Source organism: Anser brachyrhynchus, assembly GCF_964034855.1.
Source record: "Anser brachyrhynchus genome assembly, chromosome: 7".
Classification (NCBI taxonomy): domain Eukaryota; kingdom Metazoa; phylum Chordata; class Aves; order Anseriformes; family Anatidae; genus Anser; species Anser brachyrhynchus.
In genome coordinates this window covers 34690361-34707164 of record NC_137701.1, presented here as the reverse complement: position 1 = coordinate 34707164, position 16804 = coordinate 34690361, and the positions used below count along the sequence as shown (strand labels likewise).

Genomic DNA, 16804 nt, shown 5'->3' with positions numbered 1-16804 from the left:
ACTCGTACACCAAGCATCGTATGTGGCAAAAAAAACAGCAACACAGAGACCAAATAACATATTTGTACTTTAAGTACTTACTTAAGCAGAGCTTTGTCCTTGTTAAGATGCTGGAAGAAGGAAGGCTCACAGATGAGCTGGCTTTCCTGACAAACTTGCTTACAGGATTTTCCAGGTTCAGCGATTTTCACTTGAAGGGCACTTAACGGGGGCCACATCACCTGCCCGTGACAGAAGTCCTGCAGTGACAGACAGTATCTTGTTATGATGCATCCAGTCCCTTGGTAGCAATTTCCCCACTAGTGAAATAAGTGATTATTATCCCAAACACTCATTTTGCAGTTCATCTTCATTGTACTAAAATCACTAAGAAACGTAACAAAAAGAATTTTTAGCATGAGGGAATTACCACCTCTGATTACTTGCTGAAATGGGGTAGGGTGGAGTCATGCTTCCCAAAGAAGCTTCTTTACACCTGTACCTTGCTCGATTAATCATAAGCAACTGTAGATCCTCACTTTAATTTCACAAATCCAACCCATTTTGGCTCTCTCAGTAATACCACGAGGAAGTTGCAGAGGCCAGATACCCCGCAGGTGGGAAATGCCTCAAGTGGCCCACGTGGTGACTGCTCTGGAAAGGGTCAGGGGACTCACAGCACTGAGTAAGCTGAACTCATAGAGACTGAAAATTTCTATAAAGCAGCCAGGGTTCAAAGAGTTCGTTTGCTCTCTGGGTGGAAGTGCTGGTCGAGGTGCTCTCCCAGCAATGAGAGAAGCTGGCTGGCAGTAACATGTGTAGTCAAGCGTCACGTGCAGCAGAAGAGGGAAGGAAGAAACAGTACCTAAACACACCTGCCAGCAAAAACTAGTACAAGTTTTTACAGTCTTGACATTTAAAGTGTGGAAAAGTAAAGATAAAAAATTAATCACTGGCCTATTGTAACATTCCTTTATACTCAGCCATCACTTTAGCGTTTGGCAGCTATCATCAAAAGGACATCGAAAGGTTTGGGCCCATTCCATCAGGGTTTGCTTTCTCCTGACAAAACTAGGAACAGGTCCCAGACTGCAACCCAAGGCTTAGAAAGGGTGGGCTACTTGAAATTTGAATGGAGCTAAGACCCCCAAACACCTACCAATTCTCAATATCAGTTCCTTGATTTTTCTCCATTTAGATTTCCTCTGCTGAAGCCGGAGGCTTTTGTACCCCTAGGTCTGACCACAAATTTAATATCCTAAATCATTTGTCAAACATTTGATAGCACGTAGCAGATGTTCACAGTTAGACCTTATCAGTCCACATTCTGTGAATATTATTCTCATAAACACTCTGTATAACCACAGTAAGTGAACCACTAGGTTGTACAGCTGCTTTATCTGCACAATAGCACTTTGATGAAGCAAAGTAGTATGACACGTGTGTATACCATCTAAATGTAAGTGTCAGTTTATGCTTCAGGCATAAATTGAGAAGCAGAAGATCAGAGAAAACACTGATTTTTCATAAAGTCACACTGCAAATGAATTAATTCTTTAGTCATACACATTTTCATTATTAGGTGTCATTGATCTGTTTGGTTTAGTGCATTCTATAGCAAAGGAATAAACTTCCATATTTGAAAAAAAACAACGAGTAATTTGAGAGGGTACTTGTGGCAGAATAATATTAACAGCATCTACAGAAAGCAGGTTCACAACAGATGGTCAATGGTATTTTTTAATGAAGCTGCTCGTGAAGGTTGCTTTGTTATTTGGACTTCAGTGCTCTGCTTAGTCTGCACTTCTATAAATCAACATTTAAATATTAGATGCAGGAGGAATCTATCTGGGTTCCAAATCCAACCCAACACTGTAACACTGGATGGGATTGCCAGCTATTGTGGGCAGAAGACAAAGTTAGTCAGACAGGGAAATCACCTGTGAGGCTTCACCATTTGCTGTGGACTTCAGTTTTTAATATTTCTTAGCAAAAACGCCAAGCCTCGCATTTCTGGTCCGTAGCTCGGTGGGAAGGCTTCCCCAGCACACGCTGCCTGTAAGCACATCTCAGGACATGGCCTCCGCAGGCAGCAGCACACACACGGCCGTGCTGCACTTCGCTATCACTGTCTGGTTTCCTTATCAACCACTGCAGGCAACCTAAGTCTGGTAACCACCCCAGTCTATCTTGCCCTGGGATCCTACACACATAAGGGTTAAATTAAGAAAAGATGCTATGCAAAACCAGAAGTTAAGGTTCACCACAGGCTGGGTTTATACGCGTTCCACCTATAACCACAATTTTAAGGTGAGGCACTTAGCCCACTTAATAAGTTGCTGCTGACGAAGGAGGATGCTGTTCTGTCTGCCTTCAACCCCAAACTCTTTAAAACAAAGTCTTAACTTTTTTTTTGCTTCATCTGACATGGCAGGCACAGTGCTAAGTACATACAGCTAGTAATGGTACTTGAGCATCCTGGTGGCTGTGAAATAATAACAGTTTTTGACAGTTAGTCAAAGCAACGAACAAAATGATACTGCTGTATTTATTTCTGAGGGCCTTGCAGTAAAGGCCAGGGCTTAGTCCTCAGGAGAAGTGTAGAGGGGAAAGAAACAGTTTTGCCCCAAAGATGCTCTCTCTAAATTGACTCTGTCTTCATTGTATGGAGCTCCATTTCTTCCTTATTGACCAAAAATCTCATTTACAGCTAACTCCGAAGAATCAACAGCAGCAGAGGTATTTCTACAGGCTATGGCATCAGCACAGCAGCAAAAAGCATCGAAGTGTTTATTGGCAGGAAGTTGGAAGTAGCCACGTTATGTTAACTGAACTTCTGATCTGAAGCCATGTTATTCTTTACTACTGCCTGTAACACTGTCATCTTCAGAAATAAAGGTACGGGAGTCCATCCGGTGCTTTTGAAAGAAACTCTGGAAATTAATTGGCATAATAGAGATATAGGTTATTCTTATCACTCTCCTGCAGCAGCCAGGACAAAAGGGAAAAGTTGGCATTGGCAACAGATCTGGTTTTGGCAGGAGACCAAGCAAACACACCACAAAATTATCTCTATATTTATGTGACGCTTCATGATCCAGAGGTATTTTTGTGTGTACACACCAACAATGCCAGCTGTAAAAGCGGCCACATACATGCTGAAAAATTACTTTGCCTGTCTGCTTCGATACAATACCAGAAGAAGGAAGGTTCTTTGTATAAATGTGTATATACAGTTATATAATAATTTAAAAAGCTCCTGTAAATCCTGAAATACAAACAAGTATATCCATTTTTTGCAATGGCATACGGCAAGTCAGACATTCATGGACGAATCAGAACCCAGTGCCAAACCGAAATGCAGAATGAATATTTTAGTAGCCAGCACTCTGTCTTAATTGCTCGACATCCTCTGCATACATGAAAAATCCCAGTGGTGTGGTGCCTGGTAGGAGCTTTACAAGCCAAGTCCACAGAAGTGAATGTCCCCATACCGGCAGACCTCCACTGGAACCTCAGCTGAGCAAGCAACTGCCCAGCCAAAGACTGCACAGTTAAGTTCATTTCTACTTGACAGCAGCAGCTTTCAAGAAGCTTTAGGACTGAGGAGGTCTTCCCTTTCCAACATCAAGATTTGCCCACAATAGAAGTACAGAAGTTCATACCTGTCTTTCAATAAATGCGTTCATCCTCTGAAGCATTCCCTCACACGTAAATTCGTAGGGCAAATAGGGGTCAATCTGTTGAAACAGTGTGTTAAGGTTAGAGATTTTTTGTTCAAATCGACTTCGTGCGGCACTGTGGTAGCAGCTTGTATTCCAAATACTACATTATAGAAGCAAAAAGAAATGAAACTGTACTCCTTAACAAACCACAATTGTACAGTGTCATCAGCAGCTTGAGCTGATTTTTGCTCCGTTGTAATGGCTATAAAGTTGCTCAGTGACTATCTTTAAGGAGATGTCAAATGCTGGAACTTCAGGGTTTATTGCAAAGTAATAGATATAAAACTACCCTGAGATCCTTCTGGATACACTAGAGCTCCTGTTTTAACTAATTTTCAGCTCTAGAGCTGAAGTGAAAAACCAAAACATTGAGACAAAAAAGAATGTGATACCTTTGAACATGCTGTCAACATTTTTTCAAACTTTTTTTCTTTTGAAAGTGCCCTGATTAGAATCCCATGCTGCAAGTACGTAGGCACTTCAGTGGCAGTTATGTTATTGCTACAAAATCAGTCAAAATAGTTAAGCATGTACTTGGACAGCCTGCACTGCTCTAAGAATCAACAAGGAAACCTCACTGAATGCACAGAAAATATGTACTGCTTTACAAAATACATACAAAATTCATATTTCTTTCCAAATTCACTTTTTTTTTTTTTTTAAATCCGACTTATCTAGTACAAAATCATGATAACCAGATACCATAGGGTTGGAATGACAACATTTTTCCCCCAATAAGCTACAAAGCGCAGCACCCTAATTAGACTAACATTACAAAGCAGTCTATGTATGTTCCATGATACACTCTCAGGCGTTGATTACAAATCGAGAATGTATTTCTCACCTTTTGATTCAAAATTGATTTCACAGCCCTCTCAACTTCAGAAAGATCATTGATGTCCACAGTCCAGACATGGGGCTTCCCAATGTAAACTTCTGCATAGGGATGCTGAGATGTTAACTGAAAGGAAGAAATGACATTGGTAAAAATTACATATCCTGCCCTCTCTCCCTTCACCACTTAACAGATAAGATGTGCTAGACTAACCCAAGGGTTCTGCTAGAACTGAGCAGTCAACTTCATTCCTTCTGAGTTATCTTTCAGATTTTTTTGTGGCCTGTGACCGCCTCCCAGAGCTGTCATTCCTGTCCTGTCCCACCTTCAGACTGTACCCTTGCTCCATCTCCCCAGATTTCAAGCAATTGCAAGCTTCCATGAGTAGCAGCGTATAAACGACCATTTCTATCGCTTCGGATGAGCTCTGACTCTCGCTGCTGCTACTGCAAGCGTGATCTGACCTCAATAAGTGTTAACTGCCTTTTGCTCACCTCTTTGTCAGAAAACAATTTCAATACATACTCAGGTAGGTAACTGACAAAAGCGCTATCAGAGATTGCTTGTTGGATACTTCAGAACTAGCAGGACGGCACTGAGTAAATTTTGTGACAGGTTCATGGAAGTAAAATGAACACACAAGTGAACACGCTGAAGGGAAGTAAGAACTGCAGAAGAGAGGGGAATGTTTCACACTGGCCTCAGAAGAAAACTATTTTTAAAATAAACACAAAGAGAAAACTGCAGGATAGATTAGTCATAGACAATTTTGTACACCTGCCTCTTTATGCACGATGCTAAAAAAAATACACCATACTTGCTCTCTTGCTTTAGTGAATGCAAGAAGCTAAATTTGCAAATTTGCCCATTGCATTTAGTTTGTGGACAAAAGAAACCAGTCTTACAATCATACACGGGATCACAAGAAACATCTCCATTGTGCCTTTAAAAATATGAATACAGACAGCATTGTAAATTCCACAAAGCTTTCGGCATTAGGCTTCAGACCACCCTTTCTCTACCACCTCGGCCAGACCTGACCTGGACAACGAACAGCTGCGCTTCTCGGGCCAGTCACTGCTCACGTACCGAGAACAGCCAGCAACAGGTTCTATTGCACGAATTATTCTGCACCTACTCTCTCAGAAAGTATTATTTCCTAATACTGAAGTGATTTAATGAGCTGAGGCGTAATGTTTCGTGTGTTCAGGAGATTTTTCTCCTGGCTATGGCAAAAGCCCCTAAGGGTTCTCATAAATGCATTTGGAATTTCTAACTGAAAGTCTCTTTTCTTCCTAAAAGCAGAAAATGATTTCTCTAGGGAAAGAAACCGCACCCACCAAACACATTTCGCCTAGATTTAGCATACAGCGTTTTATCTCCCCCTTTTTTGGCCCTTCCCAGCTTTCATACAGAGTTTTCACTAGCGGACCCCATCTCGGGAGTAGAAGGGAACCAGGCCACCTCCTGCCCCAGACCCACCGAATAAATCCTACCTGAACAAGAGACACAGTGACTCACAACGGTTCCTGCACTGTGCTAAATACAGACTTTATCTTCAAATTGGTCTATGAATAATCAATTAATTTGCAGAATTACACAAGCTTTTGTTTTCCTTTAATACCTAAAAACACTGGCAGAGGTATTGTATTGTAAGGACTTCCTTAATTCCTAGGAACCAGCACCAGGGTAAGAGGTGATAGGATCTAAAGGCAGCCGTAGAAACCAGTTCCAGCGAAGGCTGCACTTACAATAGATCAGCTACGCACGTGAACGGAGCCACGTTTGTGATGAACGTTCATTATAGTGTTTTGCACTAGAGCTGCCAACAGGGATTACTTTTCTGTGCGGTCAGGCGCACGGCATTTCTGTTTGAGCCGACAGAAGCCAGCAGGATTTAGCACGGCGCTCCCTGCGCTAGGATTCCTGCTGGGCTGGGTGGGTCCTGATGATTTACTGGGGCTGGCTGGTTCCAGTGTCTGGGCACACAACAACTGGAAAAAGAGACACACCGCTGAGCAACTCACGGAAGGAAAGCTTTGAAAGGTGCCAAGGAGAAAGAGAAGGTTTAAATGGACTTCTCCTTACTGCGATCTCCTTCGTTAGCAATGGGAACTGTGAGCAGGGGTCAGTTTGGACTCCGTGTCCTGTACCTGCTGAGTGTGTAATGAGATGAACGATAACCACAGCTCTGGCACACAAAATCGTAAGCAACCTATGTTCATGGTTTTAAACGGGAAGCTGTCTTATGCTCATCAGATAGCTGGTGCTGCTAAGTGCACAGTTTATAAAGCCAAAGTGCAACTTCACCTGGGGAACACTGCTGTGCATGCTTCACATCACCCAAGTGTTACCACAGAGCTGTCCTTTAGACAAGCACAGAAAGGAAATACATACACACTCTGTTGAAGAACGGCCACAAGCAAAAGTGTTCATGTCAGAAAGGGCTACGTGACTATTAAATATTTCTAAGTGTTGTAGGCTGAATTTTACCTACACCAAAGAAGAAAAATCTGATGCTGAACATCACTGCCAGCATGAGGAGCTGGCTTCCTTAGCATTGTTTTTCCCTTAACAGAGTCTTAACACCCTGGCTGTTTTGAAACCTTGAGGTTTGGTTTTCCTGTTCTCTTGAAGAGTCAGTTCTCCAAATTTATTCAGTGTTCAACTACAAACGCAGCGGGTTGTTAGCATTAATACCAGCGCTCAACAGTGCCTTGAGCAGATCTTTTCTGAAGGAAAAAAACACACATACAACAACCCAGAAATGCTATTTTATAATTTACTTAAACACCAATTCAATTCCTGAAAAGTATACAGTAGTGTTTCCTCAGCTAAACAAAAAACTTTCAAATGATGCATCAGCATCACAGGACACAGAATCATAGAACCACCTAGGTTGGAAAAGTCCTTGCTCTAAGACCAAGCCCAACCATTAACCTACCACTGCCAAGTCTACCACTGGGCCATGTCCCTAAGCACCACATCTACACTTCTTCCGAATGCCTCCAGAGATGGTGACCTGTTCAGGTCAGAAGATCAGGTGTCCTAATGAAATTCCTGTTTATGGTCTCTCAACAAACATTAGCAGAATGCACAGACACAGAGGTAAAGCTTTACAGTATGTGAATGAAAATTTTTGATTATGCTTTAAAAATAAGGACTGACAATCCCATCGTTGGCTAAGGAAAGTGACAGTTGTACACTTTTTGTGATGAATGGTGAACATGTACGTGACTTTTCCTATACTACGTATTAAAAAGAAATTCACAATAATTTTCCACAAAGAAATTACCAATATTAACAAAGCTTACCTCTCGGAGTGTAGGCTTGCCTTTGAAAAATTCTGTGTTTTTGCTACTTTTTGGTGGATTAAATCTTAAATTCAGAAAAGCACATCCATTAGCAATAGCCTCTAAAGGAGCAGGCCCTTCATATGGAAATCCAAGACCAACAAAGAGCTGAAAAACAGAAAACATAGACCATCTTAATCTTTGTTCTTTACAAAAATCAAAAGCTAAGAACTAACATAAAAGAAACAATAACACATTCAAAATGTACAAGCCTAAAAAATGTAACATTAAGAAGAAAACTTGAGGGATCCAGTGGCTCACTCCTCATACCCAAGCAGTACTGGAATGTCTTGTCAAACATCTGACCAAAATCTTCTGTAATGAGCTGAAGTGTTTTCTCATGTGGCTGAGGCAACAACAGACCTTTTCATTTTTTTGTGTGGAAAAAAGTCCTTTGGTGGTTTGATCTGTGTTCACACGAAGCTGCTGGGCTCTCTGGCAGGTCCAGGTTTTACAGCACTAACCTCCCTGAACAGCTACACTACTGTCTTCCCCCTCTCCCCCACATCAGCCAACTTGCTGGCTTTGCCAGTACGACCATGCTCCTGCCAGACTGATTAAGTCTAATTAAAACGGTAGATGGCAGCAAACAGCAGCTGAAGACGCTGTAAGTAGTCAGCAAGGGCTTACATAGGCTTCGGTGGATTCAGTGCCCCCAAGGCAAATGGAAGGAGAAAAAATGCACCGCAAAGCTCTTCTTGTTGTCAGCTGAGATCACAGGCGCTCCTAAAAGGCAGTGTTTTTCCTCAACGCAAAGAAATGTAATATTTTGTCAGTGGCACAGCATTTATTAAGATCTTGACCCTGTTCTTGGCCTAGCATGATTAAACCCCCTGAATTAAATATTTTTATTTGGAAGTCTGCGGATAATGGGAGATGAAAAGCTCTGGTATCAGCAAGTTCTCAGCACCGCTGAATGACTTCACGTACATGCATGCACTTATATAGCTGCCCATTTTTTCAAAACAAAAGGGAATCTTCGTAACTATTAGAATCAAGTATTCATAACTTCGAACCATTCAAATTATACTATTCTACATTACGTTTTCTGCAACGCGGCAGTGAATCCGAGTAACAGGACATTCACAACCGAAGGCCCCTTCCAGGAGCCAACCGCGGCATTGATGCACGTCGGGCTGGGCACAGGCACTGCAGCCTCACTCCTCTGACCCATGACAACAGTTCAAATTCCAAGTTGGCTGGCTAAAAAGAAAGTTAACACCTCTCACCTCGTTTGAGAACATGCAATTTTCACTGCACGGAACTGAATACTGGTCTTTCAGTTTCCAATTTTCAGGTTAAAAAAAAGTCACCCACTTGCAAAATGTTTCTCAGCTATATTGCTGAGAAATCTTGCAGGAAACTCTCCAGTGGCTGACAAAAACAGATCTGAAAGCCTAGCTCCACTAAAGCTAGATTATGTAAATTTGGGTTTTATATATGGCATAAGATATATTACCTTTCTGTCAGAAAAAAGAGTTACATACTGACTTTCACCTCAAGAGGCTTAATTTAAAGGAACTCCAGTTTCCTGAAAATAATGGATTACAGACATGAAACCATTTCATGCAATCTGCACACAGGATGTTATTATTGTCATTATTATTATTATTATTATTATTATTATTATTATTATTTAACTACTCCCTAGTTCAAGCAGACAACCAGATGAGAACCAGCAATTAAAACCACCTGAAGCATCAATTCTCCCATGATCCTGTGTTTGCCTGTTATGTAGAGAAGGCTGGTTTGTTTGCTTCGTCTTCCACTTTTTTAATAAACTGCTGCTGTGCACTGCTGAACAGTTTTGTGTCTGACTGGTCCGTTTATTTAGGAGGAAGCTCCATGGGGAAAGAAACATGTTTTTATGTTTTGACAGCATAGAGCACACTGTCAACACTTAATCTATAATAAATAGCCTACCACCTGTTTCACATCCATTTTCAAACCTTACTTCTAAGCAGCACCACACCTTTGAAGAAATAAAGAAGGATGCTCCTCATGGCTAGGATGCTGGGTCTGTGTGTGCTGCCTGCCGGCCCCGAGTCCAAGGTTGCTGCTGCTTGCAGTCCCCAGCTCCTACTTGCAGCCCTCCAACGTCTTCTATTACTCTCCATCACATCACCTTCATCAGCTCAGCTGAGACCCCCAAACTGAATCTCCACCCTGCTCCTGAAAACTGGCCTTATTAAAGTTCCTTGGTAAGTATTGTTGTACGGGAAAAAGATCAAAACTGAGGACTATCTTAATTGCCCCAAGAAAGCCACATTCATTAGGATTCAAAAGGCAAGCATTAGAGAACTCAGATCCTTTCTATAGCTCATTGGCATGACACTCTAATTTGCTAATCCTTTGAATTATATGCAACTTGTTACTTCCCGAAAGGCTAAAACAATCCCTCAAGGTACTTCCTAAAGGTATGTAACAGAAATGCTGCAAGTCACTAATTGAAAAAGAAGGAAAAAAAATACAGTAGAAACAACAAAGACTAAAAATGGACAACTGCTTTCAGCTACCAGCGAAATACCGTCCATCCTCAGTACAGATAAGGCCGGGTGGAAGAGAAGGCTCCCTCCCCGAGAAATGGCAGATTAGGAACAGACTGCGTTTCCACTGTTTTGTGACATAAATGCCCTCTGCTGCCTCCACATAAGGATCCCTCTACATAAGGCTCCTGACCACAGCTTCCAGGGTGCTCTCTTACCAGGTGCTGCGCCTGATAACACAGCCTACAGAGGACAGGCACCTTCACCCCGCACCTGGAGGTCCGTAACGCAAAAATTCCAATCCAGGTTGATAACGTAGCTGTGGGTACACGACATTCAGGAACAGCCCTGACCTTGCTTTATTAGCTGGAGCCAAATTACTAGGCAGAGTGGAATTCCTTTGTACTCCACTGGTAGGTTGGTTCTTGAAAGCATTTTATTCTGTGTGAGCGTTTTTCTGAACTTTAAAATGTTTTTGAAAGCCACGCTGTTATTATTAACACAGCGCTTTCAGTGGGCACATGCCACAGCAGGTGGTGTATGCTTATGCCACATAACAAGATGGTTGTCAGGAGGAGTTTATAAAAGTATATCTATGGGAGATAACAGCAGAAAAATACAGATGTAAAAAGATCATTAGCATCAGGGTGGTTTTGTCTTTTTGCCTTCTGTGTGTATGTTTTAAAACCACTTCCCTGTCTGCAAGGTCTGCTACCCAGCCGTACTGTAGGGCTGCATAAATCAAACCCAGGGTCTCACTTGCCCAAGTGAAATAAATAAAGCAGGTGTTGAAGCCTTTCAGCAGGAGTACCTTGGTTTTCTTAAGAAAGGCTCCTGAGGAACCTTTTCTGCTGCCTTTCCAGTGAACTGAATCCCTGTTAGGAAATTTCAGGCTCTGGAGCTGGCCAGCAAGCACCACATCAGCCGAGGCGCCAATTGTCCGATTACAATGCTGGCATTCTCTTCATGGTGTAGTAGCTCAATGGAAACTTCCCTGACATGACATCCAACTTGACGAGCGCTTTACAACCACTCCCATGAAAAAGCAGATTTAAAAAAAAAAAAAAAAGTATTCTGTATTCTTTAGAACCAATGACTTTCAGTTGACACTAAGCAATTTATTCACGAAATTTACAGCAACAAATTGGACCATTATTAAAATGAGTACTTGAAGAAATAGTCTCTCATTTATGGGCAAAAGAATAAAATGAGGAATGGATGTTGCAACTGTATAGGCCTGAATAGCTCAATATTTAAGAGAAATATTTCATATTCCAGAGACTGAGTGCTATACTTCCATAAACAGGAGTGTTTATCTTTTCCTCTCCCCATTTTAATTTTAGTGCACTTCATTTAATTTATTCTGTTGGGCTGGCGGGTTTATCATCACTTTTGTATGCCTCCTTACTGAACTACTTTATATATTTTCTTCCGAACAACAGAAAGAGAAGGGCAACAAAGACTATTGTTAACTACCTTGATATATTTTCCTCAAGAATATAAAATGCTTTCTGAAAAAGTCGATCCTTTTGAGATTGAAACTCCTTTAGAATAGATTCACTAGTTAAACGTCTATGCAACTGTTTTTGTGAAGTGTGTGAAAGTAGAAAGTATATTACATCCTAAAAGGCAATATAAAAAAAAAGTAAAAGTTCATTTTCCTATTTAAGCTTATCCAACGTTGCAGCAGGAATTTTCCCAAACCGCCTCAACAGGGTACTGGTCCCGCTTTTATGAATCACCATTCAGAAAATGTAAAATTCATTTAATAGAAGAACCTGGATTCCCTCAAAAATTCACAGTGACTGGAAGCAGAAAGTTGCATCTGAAACTTTCTCTAAAGGAGGAGCGTTCTTCAATTCAGTACTGGTTCTTCCAAGCCAGCCTGGTCCAACTCCTCCAGCTGCCCACTTGGCTGGAAGTCAGCTAAGTTGGCAGGAAGGCTGCCAGCTTGCCTACCCTATTTTCCTCTGACATGATGAATGGCTCTCCACCTTCTCATCAGGAACTGTTGGCATCTCCACTTTTTGTCACGCACTGCACAGCTGAGCTAGCCATGATGAATCTCAAACAGCCCCCTCCTGCTTGAAAAGCATACTTATTCTGAAATACATTGCTTTGTAATGTACTCTAGAAGAAAACCACAGCTGCATGTTTTTGAGAATAACTGTGTCCCGTACCAACTACTTTAGGGACCAAATTTGGGGATTGCAAAGCTCCGATCAAGAATCATGACTGTTACCTATTGGTATTTTGCTGTCTAAGGGCAAAATGAGGCAGTGGAAAGTAAGTTGACAGGTGCAAGTTCCTTTAGCTGGGTGACTTGTTTAAAAGAACAGTAAGTTTTCAAAGAATTTTCCTCAATGTTAGGAGAAAAAAAAATCCAACAACACAACAATTGTATACAAAATCATTAAAATGCCTGTAGGGCTCTGAAAACACTACAGCTTGGATCCACACTTCTCACAGAAATAATAGTTTGTGAAGAATAAGGAACTTGCTGAGCACAGGAGTGCTTCACTGTCACAAGCTAGTATCTTCCATTCAGTCTTGCAATCACTAGTCAAAGCATGGAGTAAAGCTAGTCTCATCACTTCCTGTCATAAAACTCTGTGTAAACTGCATAGCATGCATTAACTTCGATTTGTCCTAAATTGTCATTATGTTGCATCCTAGTGTACTCAAATATAACTAGTATTATGAACTGTTCTTTGTAAATTTGGACTTCAGCAACTAAATAAGAAGCTCATTAGCTTATTTTACTATTTTGGTGAACAGAGTGCAGTTTTTTCCAGAAAGAAGTCATTGTTTGTACTTGGGGTTATTACTATGTCAATATTCTACCCACGTTAGTACTATGATTAACACAGTGATTTCAGACTCCATGAAGGTGAAAGCTGTGTAATCTCAGTATTATCTATGATGAAAGTAAATGTTGACTTTTTAATCTGCAACATTATGTGTATCTGTATGCATCAAGTACATACACCCAGTGGTTGCCTTTAAAAAGTCATAATTTGCCAACAGCTGTCACGCAGAGATGTCAAATTACCATCATTTTCCCAAATATTTCAAAAAGGAGATCTCTACAGTTGTGTGGGAAGACTGGAGAAGTACTTGCTTTTTCTTTTCTTATTTAATAGATTCTTTCAGTAAAAGTGCACAGCAAGAAACCATCAGCAATGGAGAGTAAGTTCCATATATTTTTGCTAATTTTAAACACGACCCATTTATTTCAGCAACTGAAAGTTAAACGTTCTACTTAAAGGTAGTCTACTAAAGCATTTTAATGTTGTAAAGTGTTCCAAAAAGATTATGGGAATGGCACTGAAAATCCAACAAAGCGTTCTGATTTCCTGGACAAAAAATTATTTATTTAAATTTATACACTGTCCTTTATCTTGAGCTCCCTTGACTACAGGGCCACAGGCAAAGCATACCACAAAAAGCACACACTTTTTTTTCTCTCTTTCTGTCTCTGCACAACTAGAACAGAGGAAGACAGAGGAAGGAACTGAATCAAGCATGAAGTGCTTGCCTTTTTTCTTTTCTGCCCTAGAGAGTAGGATTAGTCTAGGTTAAAGTCATTGGTAGGGCAGAGCAACCATTTCTATTGCATGTCTTTTGGATAATGCTTAACTTTCACATTACAGATCTAAAACTATACTCTCAGCTGATAATCTTGAGCTGAACACCACATTTAGGAAAATGAAAAATGCGTTTATCCATGTTTTTCAAGCTGGTTGTTAAGCATCTCTCTTAGACTGTAGGTTGTGGTCCCAATTTTCTAGGAACAGCTGTCAATCCACAAAACATGGACATGATGAAAAATGTATTCTTAGCATACAGAAGACAGTTAAATCTCCTTTTTATTGGTCATTTATTTTTCCAGTACTTTAAAATTAGGAGCGCAATCGTAGGAGGTGAGATGCATGTATTTCAGATACTGTCTATCTTTAGCTATTTTTGCCATTTCTCCTTCTTTACAAACTTACCTTGGTTTCTCTCAGCAGAAACTGCAAATCCCGCCCACTGAGTATACCATGGTTTTTTACGTAGCCAGGAATATACATTGTGCTTGTCCCATGAACAGTTCCATGGACTTCCATATAGGTGTGAATGACGTCCAGATAAGCCTTCTTATCCTGCAACAGCAACAATAAAATATTTTACACATTTCAAGCATAAGTCTTCAGTCAGAGCTGGTTTTGTCTCTTGGACCACAGAAGCTAGAAAGGGAAGAAGCTTCTTATTCTTATATTGTTTTTACATGATTCCTTACATGATGGTTCTTATATTTTTTTACATGGGTCCTACAATATCTGATATTTCATACATCATTAATTTTCTTTGTTACTAGTTTGGAAGAAAACTGCAGCTTTTTTGTTTCATAGTATATGTATAAATAAATATCAAGCTCCTATTAATTTCCAACTGGACCAAAAATAGGTCACCACATAGCTGCATTCTTAGCGCTGTCTAAACAATACTTGTCCTAAAAGGAGGAATAAAAGAGAAATATCAAATTGTCATTCTGCTTTAGTCACAGATGCAACAAAATTCATTATTGTTCATCATCTTTGTGAAGAAAAGGGTGAATTTCACCTGGTAAGCTGCACTCTTGCCAAGTGAAAACACATTCTTATCTAAGTACGTGGGATCTGAATCACAAGATACCTCCAAATATCCCCATTACCTAAAGTTTTAAAAGCATTTTGGAAAAGACCCAGAGTAACTGTTCTATATTGTTGCAATAATCAAAACAAAAAACCCACAAGAAAACAGTACACCACCCTAGTTTGCAAACAAGAATTACTTTAATTTTCAATGCCATATGTTTTTGAGTTTTAAAGACTACTACCATTCCAAAAGCAATTAGCTAAAGACTGTATTTACAGCCAGTATGCAGCACAGATCAGAGACTTTCCCTCAATATTTGCACATAGTCTTAGTAATAACTCTGAAATCAGGCAACAAGTTTCTGTACTTCTTGGCAGCAAGGGAGTTTTTAAGAACTCTACTTCAAATCACTATTTTTGTCATGTAAATTCTGTACACTGTTCTGCTACAGACGCATGTGAAAGCTGGCCAACAATTTGACTGAAGTTCATTCAGAGGGCAAGTACACTGGGAAAACCTTGTCTTTTCAAATCATGAAGGAACAATAAGGCATCAGGCCTGAAAGAATGAACATCGTGGCTTCCTGAAACTTCCTTACCAAATGAACTGGTGATATACATTCAAATACACAGGTTATTCAATGTCACATAACGACGGCTTCTAGATGTACCTTCCCTGCTGGTATTCTGTTTGTGAAGAAATAAACTGCCTGCCTCATTACTGAACTGCTCCAGTCTGGTGGCTATGCCAAGATCACACCATTCAATGTCCCGGGCTAAGTATTATATAAAATAGCCAACAAATGGAGACAAATGTGCTTTCTTGTTTGACACAGTTGCTCTTATTGTTAATTAAGACAAACTATTAAAAAAAAGATTACTTTTATTTCACTTCTACTTCAAGTTTGAATTACTCTGAAAGAGATGTTTCTCCCTTTATTTGTAAAATAAAGTAACAAAGTTAGAAACTGTAGAGAAGCTCATGTATTTTGTTAAGAGAAAATCCATTTTGGAACTTTGCAAATATTTAGGAGAAATATAAATGGTGTAGCCTCCTCTTCTTCCCAGGACGAAGCACCAGCCTGTTGTCAGAGGCAGAACTAAATCCTGCCTGTCTAGAGCTTACTACAAACAAAGCCTGTGAGTTTGGCTTCAGTGTTCTGAATGCAAAGAGAAAGCCATGAAGCACAGGCATTAATGACAACACGACCTTCCTGCGCACTGCATGAACAGTCAGAACAGTGACGCACTTGCTGCACATCTTATCTCATGTCACACGAACTGGTAACATGAATGCACTCTAAGTAATTCAAGAAAAATAATAAGAGAAGCAAACAACTGGAACAAACAAAACCAGAATCATTTAAAATTACACTTATTTCAATGAATGCACTGACAAAATTTGCAAACCTCTGTTATGTAATATTTAGTTGTTCTAAAATAAAATACTTGCCATTAAAATTATTTAGTCTTTACAATATAATGATTGTAAAGTTCCTGAGGAACTGCACTTTTGGCTCCAAGGTTGTTGAAGGTTCTCCTTTTTGAACAGAGACAACTTCTGGCCCAGGGAGTCCATGAAGCACTTGTCTTGGGTTGCTGTGAAATGTGTTTGAGTTTGCATTCTTTCTTACACATCAAGACTTGGCTATTTCTGGAGTCAGAATACCAAACTAGATAAATCTTTGATCTCAACTGGCCATGCTGCCATTTTATTATCTTACCCATTATCTCATTTTCAAAGATGAACATAACATGGACTGATGCAATTATTACATTTTCACATCTCCTGCTCGTATATGCCGCC

At 40.2% G+C, this 16804-nt stretch overlaps 1 protein-coding gene across 2 annotated transcripts in view; it reads right to left on the bottom strand.

Moving 5' to 3' along the window:
* MGAT5 (alpha-1,6-mannosylglycoprotein 6-beta-N-acetylglucosaminyltransferase) overlaps positions 1 to 16804 on the bottom strand; it is a 119331-nt gene that overhangs the window by 7843 nt on the left and 94684 nt on the right. For both annotated transcript variants that reach the window (XM_080600755.1, XM_080600756.1), the window contains exons 12-16: positions 14374 to 14523; positions 7854 to 8000; positions 4549 to 4665; positions 3645 to 3719; positions 82 to 239 (exon numbers count right to left, since the gene is read on the bottom strand). In XM_080600755.1, coding sequence (XP_080456881.1) covers positions 82 to 239; positions 3645 to 3719; positions 4549 to 4665; positions 7854 to 8000; positions 14374 to 14523 — 647 coding nt within the window. The remainder of the gene's footprint in view (positions 1 to 81; positions 240 to 3644; positions 3720 to 4548; positions 4666 to 7853; positions 8001 to 14373; positions 14524 to 16804) is intronic.